Below are 13,017 nucleotides of genomic sequence, written 5' to 3'. Positions count from 1 at the left end.
AGGAGAGATGCAAGGGAGGAATTATCGACCCCCCGCCCCGAGACAATGGTTTGTGAATTATGACCACATTGGGAAAAAAAAATCCTTGGAATATTTGTGTTTCATCATAGCAGACTGTTTTCAGGGTGATTTATATTTTCAAGTATTCTTTGAAGGGGAAAGAGACTTCATTCCACAATTCAAGTAGAGCATCAAATAAAGTCACATGCAGTACTGTGAGTAATAATATCATCGAAGGTATTGTGTTGATTCTACAGATTCATTAAGAATAAGTTTTCTTGAAAGGGAAAGGAGAAAAAAATGAGTGGGAAATATCAGAAAGGGAGACAGAACATGAGAGACTCATAACTCTGGGAAACGAACGAGGGGAGGTGGTAGGGGAGGTGGGCGGGGGGTGGGGGTGACTGGGTGATGGGCACTGAGGGGGGCACTTGATGGGATGAGCACTGGGTGTTATTCTATATGTTGGCAAATTGAACACCAATAAAAAATAAATTCATATAAAAATGTTTTCTGCTTTTTAAGTAAAGAGGGGTGAGAGATCAGTAATAGATTATTATTTTAAAATAGGCAGCAGTAAGATTTCCCAGGAATTAGGAACCCACCTATGTCCTTCGTGTGTTACAATACGCCCCTATAATGAAGTTCTGAAATAAACTCCTGCTATCCCCCACAGAGGGGCAATGGGATTGTCTACAAGGGGAATATAACATATTTTCATGAGCCACATAAACTGTATTGATGTGTATTTATTCTGAGATACTGTATATAATCCCACAGTTTCCAGAAAGGAATTGGCTGAACACCATCTCATGGCAAGTGCTCCTGCAAGGAGAACAGGTAGGACAGATCCCTGGGTCTTCCTTTCAGTTACAAAATGTCCAACAAAGGGCACCTTTGCTTTCTTATTCTTGGAGAAGACTTTGAAGCTTTAGCTGACTCAGTCACTTCTTTTCTTTAGATGTGGTCACTTTAAAATAATCTGTTAGCAAACAGATTGATGGACAAACTTCAAAGAACATAGCGACAAAAGGATCAATATCTCCATGCAATTGCTCTAAAGAACCAGATAGCTTCATTTAAGATATAATTGGAATTCCCTTTAAGAGAAAGAAAGCTTAAAACTCCAGAAGAAAAAAAAGCGCAACCACATTTAACAGCACTACCTGACACGGTCTTTGCAACTGTAAATGGACAATAACCCTGAAGATCAATATTTGTTCTATATTTTAAGATGTGGGTGCAATGGAGAGAACACTCACTGTACTTCAGTGAGAAAACACAGGATAATGTGGGAAAATACAAGATGACATTTTAAGGTAACATCTAAAGATCAGGAAGATGACCCAGTCAAGATTACAGCTCAAAAAATAAAGCATTACACAATATATTCCTTAACAATATTTATATTTGTACATCTATTTGGAAAGTTAACAATTTTAGGAAGGCATTGTGATATGAACTTTACACTGTCTGGCTTTATTCAGATGAGAATATCCAAAAAGATCGTGATTTGAGACCATGTGCCCAAAGGCACAGGGGTAGGAAACAGAAAACAACACAAAACAAAAGAGACCTATAATCAAGATTTTAGAGTGTTCTGGTATAAAAATCTTCATATTTGGAACCAGGCAAACCTAGAACTGAATGTAGGTTGGTACTAATGCTGGTCAATGGTCATGGCTATATGGGCAGACGCCCTGACTTCTCTTATATTTTCTTTACCTGTGAGATGGCAACCAGAGTCTATAGAGGGGAATCAGTAAATGATGGACAGCTGGCTGTTTTTGTAAATGAAGTTTTATTGGAATATAGCCATACTCCTCGTCTATGGCTTCTTCCTGCTACAAAGGCAAAATTGAGAAGCTATAACAGAAATTGTGTGGCCCCTAAAACCTGAAACATTTATTATCTGTCCTTTACAGTAACCATTTGCCAATTCCTGGTCTGTGATGTTACTGTATGGACTGCAAATTATTTAACATAGTGCTTAGTACATGGCAGCTGTTTCATTAGATTATTCAAGTAAGGGAAAGGTTAAAGGCATACAAGCTAGGAAGAAAATGTTTCAACTGTCCAGTCCTGTTGATCAATGAATCCTTAACCATCTGAGAAGAAGCTCTTGCCCAACATACTTCACTTACTTGACAGAAAAGATCTTAACCTGTTCTTTACTCTATGGAAAAATGATGCAAGATAAATTCAAATTAAAAGGACACTGAGATACTACTTCTCACCTATCAGACTGGCAAAAATCTCAAGTCTGAAAGCATATCCTGCTGGTGAAACTCTGGAAAATAATTACTTTCATGCATTGCTACTGGGAGTGAAAATTGTTGAAATTCTAGGGAGTGAAACTTGGCAAAATTAGCAAAATTCCATATAATTTATTCATTGATTGTTCTTGGGAGTCTAGTCTCTAAGATCTCTGGCAAAAGCACAAGTGTGCACAGGGTTATTCATCAAAACATTTTTCTGTAAGAGCAAAAATAGCCTGAATGTCTGCCCGTAGGGTACTGGAAAAGAAGGAGTTAAAGCAAGTTGAGTGTGATCCATTTTCCCCTGATTACCAAGGAGATACTGGGTTGAGGGAAAAAAGTGAGTGACCTGATTTAGGTTTCTGATAAACATATGAACTAGATCATTGGGTAAATAGAATAACTATTTTTTTTCTAGGAAGAGAGTCTTCATTAATCCAAAGCTTCCAGCAGGAACACCGTGGTTTAAGATGTTATGATAAACAAATCTTCAGTCCATAGATTGATGAGTTAAAACTCTGGAGAATGTCACGTGAGCCTTTCAAATTTCTTAAGTGTAAAACTGGAGATGTTGCAAAATCATGTTTCCTGCTATGTGAGGGACTCGCAAATCTCCTTAGAAACCTCATCTATCACTCTGAGCCAAAAAGTATATATGTTATATGAAAAAGAAGGATATGAGGAGCCACATAAGATATTCTGGATTTCTCCCTCCATTACCAGTATCCCTTGGTCACTCAAATCCTGGAAATTATTATGAAAGCTTGATACCAGATAAGATCCCTGATTGAACCAATCTCATCCTTTATGTTACCTAAAGGAGTGGCAACTGTAGGTTAACGGAGTGAAGAATACCTATATACACTGATGGGGAATGATTTTCACAATATACTCCTGATGAAAAAAATCTAAGTACAGAATAATGTATACAATATACCACTCTTCATGCAAGAACAGGGCAAAGATACAGTTATATACAAGTATCTGCTTGCATATGTGAAAATCAACAACACCAAAAGCTTAAACCAAAAGCTAATAAACATGTAACTGTGGAAAGAAGAGGGTACAGGATACAGAGCTCAGGTGATGTTTCTCTGAAAAGACTGTATACATATAAAAACATAGAATTTGCTCTGGGAGACATATAAATGTCATATATTCAAAAATAAAAGGAAATTTAAAAAATCCATTAAAATTGAAAAGATTCTGAAATGAATTAAATTACATATAAAAGTTAGAATACAACCACATAGAAAAAAAACTTAAGCAACTTAAGTTTTGAGTCCTTAATTATATATCCTTAATGTAATATAAAATTAAGAAGGAAAGCAAATTTTATTTTTTTAAGATTCTATTTATTTACTTGACAGAGAGAGAGAGAGAACAAGTGGGGGGCGGGGCAGTAGGCAGAGAGAGAGGGAGAAGCAGGCTCCTTGCTGGGCAGGGAGCCCAATGTGGGACTCGATCCCAGGATCCCTGGGATCATGACCTGAGCTGAAGGCAGACACTCAACCAACTGAGCCACCTAGGAGCCCTGGACAGCAAACAGCAAACTTTAAAACTTCATTTAATATTCCTGGGGTGCCTAATAAGAATACTTCATTTAGTACATATATATACTTATATATATAAGTATATATATATATATATATATATATATATATGTTTTAAGTTTTGTTAGGAACCAAAATTTTTAGTGAAAAAGAAAATGAGTATAAATATAGTACCAGGGATGTTAAAAATTCTGCAAGTCTATGTTTGATTTGGAAATAATATATGAATTCAGGTCATTCTTTTATTTTAAAAAGGTATTTTCAGGGTGCTTGGATGGCTCAGTTGGTTAAGCGTCTGCCTTTGGCTTGGATCGTGGTCCCAGGGTCCTGGATTGAGCCTTTCATTGGGCTTCTTGCTCAGTGGGGAGTCTGCTTCTCCCTCTCCCTCTGCCCCTCCACCCCTGCTCACTCCCAAATGAATACACTTATGAATCTTTAAAAATAAAAATAAATAAAAAAGGTATTTTCTAGCTCTAACATGTATTGAAACTGCCTGGAAACACTGGTGGTCCAGATATGATGGGCGTCCCTAGTATTTAGATTGTGATTTCAAAATGCCATTCTCCACAAAGAAAGGGAGGGCTCCTTGGAGGAATGGCTGTCTCCAGGTCTAGAATACTGAATGGCCTTGTGCATCCAGTTGTACTAGAAACATAAGAACTTTAAACGACTGGTGGTCCTGTGTCAAAAGGACAAAAAGTAGATATGAACTTGTTCCAAGTGACTGAAAGAAAACAAACTGAACATGCATGAAAGAGGGGGATAGAATAACAAGATAAACGATACCACAAACAGATAAATCCAGAACGTGAGACATTCTCCAAACAATGAATCTGGCTTCTTGACAAAACAATGACATGAAGAAAAACAAAATGAAGCTGGGAGAGAATTGTTAGTCGAGATGTCACGACAAGCTGGAATGTGTGGGCTTCAGAAGCATGCTGACTCAAACCAGTCTCTGCATGATGACATTTTTGAGATGGTCAGGAAATGTAAATACTGACTCGATACTACATGAGGCCAAGGACTTATTGTTATTTGCATTTGACATGATTAGTGGCACCATGATTCCGGAAGAAAACACCCATTTTTTTCTTTTCAGAGATATGTCCACAACCCATGTAGGTATGAAATGACACAACGTCTGAGATTTCCTTTAAAATATTTTAACCCCTTACCCGCCCCCCCCCAAATTGGCAAAGGAAGTGTGACAAAGTCCTACTGAAACTGGTTAATGACATTCCATTTGTTATTCTCTCCCCCTTATATGTTTATCATAATATGAAGGAAGAATCAAAAGAAGGTGCTTTGGGAAAAGATTTCACATAAAATGAAGGAGTGACTTTTTTATGCTTTATTTTAGGTTGGCCTGCGAGACCTACTCATCTCAAGCCAACCTCCTGCAATAGCCTTCCTGTGAGACCTACAGCGATGGTGCTGATTCAATTGGAGTTTTTGAGAGAAAGAAATAAATCTTTGAACCAAATAAAAAATGGTACAGGAAATGCCACCACAGTCAGCCTGCTGCTGAGCTATTCTCTTTTACTACTGGAGAAAAGCATTTTAAAGTATTTTATTATTTCTCCAAGCATTCGGTGTGATTAATACACATAAAACACATTTTCAATATGATAAAAAGAACCAGCCAAAATCTGCTTTGAGAGTAAAAATGAAATTAAAATCACTTTTCGCTATTCCAAAAGCTGTACCAACATGGCAAGCTCCATGCAAGACACTAAATGCCCCTGGGAGAGATTTGTCACACAGGCTGCCACTCAGTTCCAATGCAGGTGGGTTTGTAACCTTACTGACCTTACCTCTACTTTGTTTAATGTTACGATGAGTCCACTTTGTTTTCTGTTTGGGGAGACACTGGTGTAGGAATGTTTTCAGCCAGGAGAGCTGTGATCTCAGCTTTTAACTTGGAGCGACTAAGATGTAACAACTTTGACAATGTTCACCCTGTGTGCAGGCAGGGATTTTATAACGCAAAGGGCTACTTTACAAGGAAACTGAGGCTCATGTGACAAAATGATGACTTCCTCATGGACACACAGTCCCGAAAGTCGTGGTGGTGAGACCACTGATTTATCATCAGTAAATTACTTAGAATGAATTAGGACGTGAGAACCTAGAATTGAAGACATGCAAACATGCTAACCCCTGTTTACCTTTCAAAGCCAATCTGCCGAAATGTCTTTTCCCACGTGGAACCTACAAACAGAAGGAAAGAACATAATTAATTGATGCACACCAAGGATGCAGTTAGTTTTGTCCTGTTTTTGCACGCGCTGGTAAATACTTGGCTTCACAGTTAAGTGGGATGAGTTTTCCCTCAAATGCATCGTTCTCCACCTCCAGTCTCCAAATGGCCGTTTAGAGAACAGTCCACATTACGAGCAAGGTGACAAAGCTCTCCCTCACTTTCCTCTGGTTACACTGTATGCCACTGAATCATTCTATAAATGTCTGAATGTGTCAGAATAACATGAGTAAAATTCTCCTGTCAAAATTAATGCAAAAGCATACTGTAAATTGTACTCTCTAAAATCCAGCTTTTAATTTCCTGTGGCACATGGACAGCTAGACGACTCTTTAAATGTCCAGCTCATTATACTCCAGATCTTTATCTCACTATTGCTGAAGCATAAGGAAGAACATTTCTTTCTTTTTAAAGCTAAGCTTTTAAATCAGAAGTCTCTTGAATGCAAAAATCCTGCTTCCAATGACATGATTTGAAGAGTTGTATATCCAAATCTATAAAAGAACAGCTGAGTTTAAAAAAAGACTTTCTATAATATTTTTCATGTAATAATTATTCCTTACATTATAGGCATCATAATTTTCTGAATACTTGATATAAAGAAAAGTGCCAATTTTTATCAAAGACCACTTTAATAAAAACTCCACATTAATACAAATTATGGGTCTGTACTAACCCATAGTTTTACATTTTACATTAATCAATGGCAAAATTACTTTGATTCCAGTAAACACCCACCTAGCCCTATATTTGTGAGTTGTGCACTAACTGGTTGATAATCACAGCAGATAATCAGTACCTTTCTGTACAATTTATCTCTGCAAATGGGAAATGGTAGATTCAGCAGTGAGTCTCCAGAGGCAGCTGAAAATCTACCCTGCTTCTTTTCCTACAGTCACAGTTAAGTAGGATGGTGCTACGTTTCTTTCTTGAGAACTCTGCCTCAAATCCTTTACTATCAGGTAACAACTAAGTGTCTCCAAGCATTAGGTCTTGTGGAGAGGCAGGAGATTATCCAATATTTTCCTCAGGGCCCTCTGAGGACTGAGCTAGTCCCAGGGGAGCATGAATATGGTGTTTCACGATGGTCTTTGAGTTCTTATACTTGGTTATGATGAAGCATTTTAAGTATTATACATAATAATGGACTACATTTTGGAAATGGATTACACACACATGCACACACACACAAATTTAAAGCAGATTCAGGCTTATCTCCTTGGATGAAGTCACTCTTATCCAATTGAATTCCAATATGCTTTGCTGAGTAGGAGTGAAAGTCATGGAATTTTAGTTTACCAGCCCAGGAATTTCCCCCATGGCTCCCGGTCCAGGGAGTAGGCCTGTATGAATGTCATCTTTCCTGTAAATCACATGCAAGACAATTCAAAATCCCTATCTCAGGAATTCTTGGAAGACAATTATCCTGCCCTAGAGATACTAGCAATTAAGACACTGGCAAAACATAACATAACCTGAGTCAGAAACCACATAAAGACGGCTGGCAACTGCCTGGCCCAAACGGAGAAGTGGGAGAGATTAAGAGTCTCCTGCCAAGTAAGAACCAGACAGTCTGAGCTCAGACCAAGTGGGAAGGGTCTAGGGGAGGCTAGGGTGATTGGTAAGGGGATTCAGATGCTATTCTTCTCGACTTGCTTCCAGTGAGATCCAAAGCACCTTTCATTCCCGCCCCCTCAGATCTGCTCAGTGTATTCCTAAATTGATTTTTTAAATAAATTTTTAAGAAAACCCCCCTTTTTCATAGACCCAAGCTATTATCAAGGTAAAATAAAAATAAAAGATTTGTCATACTGCACTATCGGGCTTTTAAAACATGAAATTTTAATTAAGAAATAGGTTCCATCTTCACATTTCTTAGAAAAGTCAACTTACTCATATAAGCAAAACAAGATTAAAGTTTTTGGTGTGCGACTTCCTATACTCCTTAGAAGAAACATTCCCAGCCACTCAACCAAGCACAGTAGAGATGGTAGAGAAAGAACATCCTTCTAGTAGGTAGATATTAATTTAATTGGTAATTTGAGCATCTTACACACAACAGGCATTCATCTTTGCTGTTGATACTCTACTAACCATCTTATTCTGTTAAGTAGGGGACTGAATATATTAAAATATGGTTTCTGCCCTCCAACACCACATACCCTAGAGGTCTGGGTTTTTATGTCTTTTGTGAGCACTTAGTCATGATGAAATGAGAAACACACAATAAATGGAACAGACATATCCAGATCCTTTGGCACCAAGAATATTTTTGGCAGCTCATTTATTCAGTTGTTGGGGAATTCTTTTAAAGCCATTAACCATGTTCTACATGGTAAGGTAATATTATTCTCCTTTGCTGGAGCAGTCCAACAGGGAGAGAAAAGTAGGGAAAACAAAAGTAGCTGGCAGACCTTCTTGATTCAACACTTTTTAAATTAGATTTATAATATGAAGAAGTCTAAAACATGTTACATTCTTCGGGGGGAAGCAAAGGATAGCAACAACGAAGAGAAAAATATATAGCCTAGAGGAATGGACACAAAGCTTAGGGAGATTTTTCCTTTTTGATCATAGATGAAGTTAGAAATAATGAATTATGATTCCTTGCTTCCAAAACTTCCCCTTGATAGCATCGACATCCAACAACAGAACTGAGATGTGGAATGGAGCATCACAGTGTCCAGAAGCTGCAAACACACCCTAGAATCAAGGTCATTCAGTCTGCAGGCAAGTACCCATACCTCATGTCCTGTGTGCCCGAAGTGACAAAATGCCCCTTTGCATCCTGCAGCACTGACATGCCAAGGGGGCACAGCCATGCCAAGAAGTGCAGGACATTTCCTCCTCAAAAACATCAATTAGCAAGCACTCCTTTACAAACAAAACTCTGCCTACGTATTCTCTCTCTCCCCCTTTCTGTCTCTCCCTCCCTCTCTCATCCCATTTTCCTATTGATCTCTGCAGATCCAAGCTCCAGTTCTTTCCATAAGAGAAAGAAGTTATGGAAACTTTTTTTTTGGGGGGGGGAGGAACCACCTTCTGCCATCAATGAGCTGTTTCTACTGGGGCTCCCAGTCCTACTATCTCTCCACCCTGGCCCAGCAGGCAGGAAAATCTAGCAGACTGGGGACTCCAGTGTCAATGTTCTGAACTTCTTTACTCATGGCCTTGTCATTCTTTGGGGGCTGTTTTCCTGTCTTCCCTTCCTTCTACATTTTCCTTTCTTCACTCTTCCTTACTATCATTCACCTCTCACCCTGAACTGGCTATAATAAGAAATTCAAAACAATTTTTTAATTCTACAAAGTTTTGTGTGTCTGATTATTAACGTTAGTAGCATGTGAAAGCCTCTAGTGGGAGTTATATCATCAGCACCTTCCTATACTACCTTTCATCCAGGACCTGTGACTTTCCCTATGTTAATTTTGTTTAGCACTCAGCATGACCAGCAGAAGTTCAATTTGTACAGATGCACAGAAAAAGGCCACATGCCAATATGTAATCTGAAGATGGGACAGGGCTGATTAATTTTTACTTCTTTAAAAAAAAAAGATTTTAGTTATTTATTTATTCACAAAAGACACACAGAGAGAGGCAGAGACACAGGCAGAGGGAGAAGCAGGCTCTCTGCCGGGAGCCTGATGCAGGACTTGATCCCAGGACCCTGGATCACAACCTGAGCCAAAGGCAGATGCTCAACCACTGAGCCATCCAGGTGCCCCTTCTTCTAACATTTTTGTAGCAATAGTTTAAAATCACCAGGCTTTACTTATTACTTAAAACCACGACATCTGAGTTCCAGGATTGCCAACAGGTCCCTTTCAGTTTGTAATTTTCTATTTTTCATAAATGTTAAGGAAAATGCAAAAACCTACCTTTATGTTGTATGTCTCCTCTGTGATTACTTTTACCAATCATTCTTTCAATCAACTTGTTGCTCAGTTTCCAGTACAAAAAGAAAGGAACTTGATTTTTCCTGTAGGCCTCATAACGCAGTGGTGAAACTGGTAGCCAAATGAGGCAAAGATTTTCTTCTAATTGTACAGTTTTATACCAAGTATGTCTCAGATGTTGAGAGCCACTTGAACTTGGACCTGCACCTCTGCTTTTTTTTTTCAAAATAATTAGCAGAAAAGGACTAATAATTCATAGAAGTAGTAGATTTTTGCCAGCACATTCCTATAAAAATGGAAGTATTTTTATATATCGCAGGGGCTGCCAGGGAGCTGAATATGTGACCTGGCACAGAAACTGGTGATCAAACACAAATATCAGGAAATGATACCGCTTCTAAGTTTTCTGGTGGAAGTTCCATTTACATTACTTTTAACTCTTGAAAAGATTTTCACATCTATTCTGAGTCAAGATTTAACCAAGTATGAAATGTTGAATGTAATGTGAAACTCTAGGAGAAAAACAGATCCTCTCAATGGGCCAGTACTGACATTTCACTTCACAATTTCATCATTAAGATGCTCTTGTGTTGAATTGTAGCTAAAATCTATTAAACCACAGAAATGGCTGCTCTAATGAATGATATGAGCCCAAGTAATGCAACTTTCTCAGCCAGTGAGCATGACTGCAGCACTTTGGATTAACTGGTAAGATCTGTAAAATTTTCTGAGTCCTAATTCCCAGATGAGATTTGTCATTAATTGGGTAAAAGTAACCATAAAAGATAGAGATAAGGAAAAAAAATCTTCAACATCCTCTATTTAATAAGTTTCACATTAAATGACTTATATACTTTATTTTGACATATACTTTTAAAAACATCATTTTCATTTCTACCTAATACTCTTGTAATGCCCATCATCTCCTCCTCTGTCATTAGTAAATACATGGCACACCCCTTTATGTACACAGTCACTGTCATTCAGGTTCATACTTTAGTTTTCATTTCACTGACTCCCTTGTCAGTTATTTTCATAATAGGTCTTAATTTTCCATCATTTAGGGATGATTGCTCATAAATGATAGGGTCAGAATTCTCCATTCTCACTAACAATATGGTGGCATATATAGAACATATGATCAACAAAATGCTTTCCAAAATTAACAGCTTTATATTTTTCCTTATTTGTAAAATAATATACAGTTGACCTTGAACATTGTGGGGGTTAGTGTCACTGACCCCTGTGCATTTGAAAATCTGCATGTAACTTTTGAGTCCCCAGTAACCTCGCCTATTATTAACCTGAAGCCTTACCAATGACATTAACCTCTATTTTGTATGTTACATGTGTTCTATCCTGTATTCTTACAATAGACTAAGCTGAAGAAAAGAAAATGTTATTAAGAAAATCATAAGGAAGAAAAGGACATTGACAGTACTATAGTATATCTATTGAAGAAAATCTGTGTGTGGACAGAACCGTGCAGTTCAAACCCATGTTACTTAAGGATCAACCATAGACCATTACAAAACATGAAAATACTTATGATCTTTTATTTTTGCATAAACACCCTTACACACTCTCACATTGATACTTGTACATATAAAATAAGGGTCATCCTATTCTGAAACTTGCTATAATCACTTGATAATATATAATGTAACTCTTTCCATGTCAATAAATATAAGCATGCACACAGCCCCGGTGGCACAGCGGTTTAGCGCCAGCTGCAGTCTGGGGTGTGATCCTGGAGACCCGGAATTGAGTCCCACGTCGGGCTCCCTGCATGGAGCCTGCTTCTCCCTCTGCCTGTGTCTCTGCCTCTCTCTCTCTCTCTCTCTCTGTGTGTGTCTATGAATAAATAAGCAAAATCTTTTAAAAAAATAAAAAATAAATAAATATAAGCATGCAATCGTTTTATTGCTCATATAGTACTCCATAATTTTTAAAAAATGAAAGTGCTTATTAATATATGAATTCTATCTACATTTTTGGATTAACCATAGAATGTTTATATGTATCTTTGAACATTTGTTCCATTAGTTCTTTGAGGTAAATTCCTAAAAGTAGAATTAATATGTCATGATCTATGCATATATTAATACAGTTTATATTAATATATATTAATGTATATTTGATAGTATTAATCAAAATTTTACCCCCAAATCTTATTCAAATACATGTCCTTGATTGAATTCAGTTTATGAAACATTTTACCTTTTATAAAATGTTTTATTTTAATTTATATTTTCATAATTAGTAATGAAATTGAACATTTTCCTAGGTTTTTAAGATTTTAATATTTTGTAAAGAATCACTTGTTCATGTTCACTGCCCATTTGCACATTAGAGGTTTGTTTTTTATGCTATTGATTTATAACAACACTTTATATATTAGAGTTCATAACCCCAAATATGGTATGTCTACAGGAAATACATATTTTGAGGTTAAAAACATGAATACTTAATTATTTCATTTTCCTGAATATAATTTATTTACTTTACTTTCCTGAATGTTTGCATTACTAATTAATTCCATCATTTTAGCTTTTCAATTTTTTAATTTACAAGTTTGTTGCCCCAGGAGGTGGGAACAAATATTACATTTGTTTCTTTGTATCCAAATATTTCAACTCCAGGAGGTCTTGAATGAGCACAATGCGTGTTTCTTGCTGTCATCTGAGTTCAGTCTGAAACAAGATCTGTTATCAGTGTTCACTCTTTGTGGAGACTAGAGCAAGCCTATTCAGAATTATTCAAGTCTATTCACAAATACATTATACTCTCCTCTATGAATAGAGGATGTTTCAATACCTTGAAAGATTTTCATTTGAAAAATTATCTTCAAAGTACTCTAAAATGAAATGTAACTTCTAAATAATTAATCCCTTCATCAAATAATGGATTTTTAAAAATAATTGTTGAGTACAAAATTTCCAGTTTAAGATCGGATCTGGGGCGCCTGACTGGCTCAGTCAGTGGAGGATTCAGCTCTTGATCTCAAGATTGTGAGTTTGAGCCCCATGTTGGGAATAGAGATTACT

The 13,017-nt window shown here is 37.1% G+C and overlaps 1 protein-coding gene across 5 annotated transcripts in view; it reads right to left on the bottom strand.

The window, feature by feature from the left end:
• Positions 1-13,017, bottom strand: part of PIEZO2 (piezo type mechanosensitive ion channel component 2) — a 442,052-nt gene that overhangs the window by 217,377 nt on the left and 211,658 nt on the right. For all 5 annotated transcript variants that reach the window (XM_077899942.1, XM_077899943.1, XM_077899939.1 and 2 more), the window contains exon 4: positions 5,983-6,025. In XM_077899942.1, the coding sequence (XP_077756068.1) occupies positions 5,983-6,025 (43 nt within the window). The remainder of the gene's footprint in view (positions 1-5,982; positions 6,026-13,017) is intronic.

This window comes from Canis aureus, chromosome 6, assembly GCF_053574225.1.
Source record: "Canis aureus isolate CA01 chromosome 6, VMU_Caureus_v.1.0, whole genome shotgun sequence".
Lineage (NCBI taxonomy): Eukaryota > Metazoa > Chordata > Mammalia > Carnivora > Canidae > Canis > Canis aureus.
The sequence above is the reverse complement of the archived record's forward strand: the minus strand, read 5'-3'. Positions and strand labels throughout refer to the sequence as shown.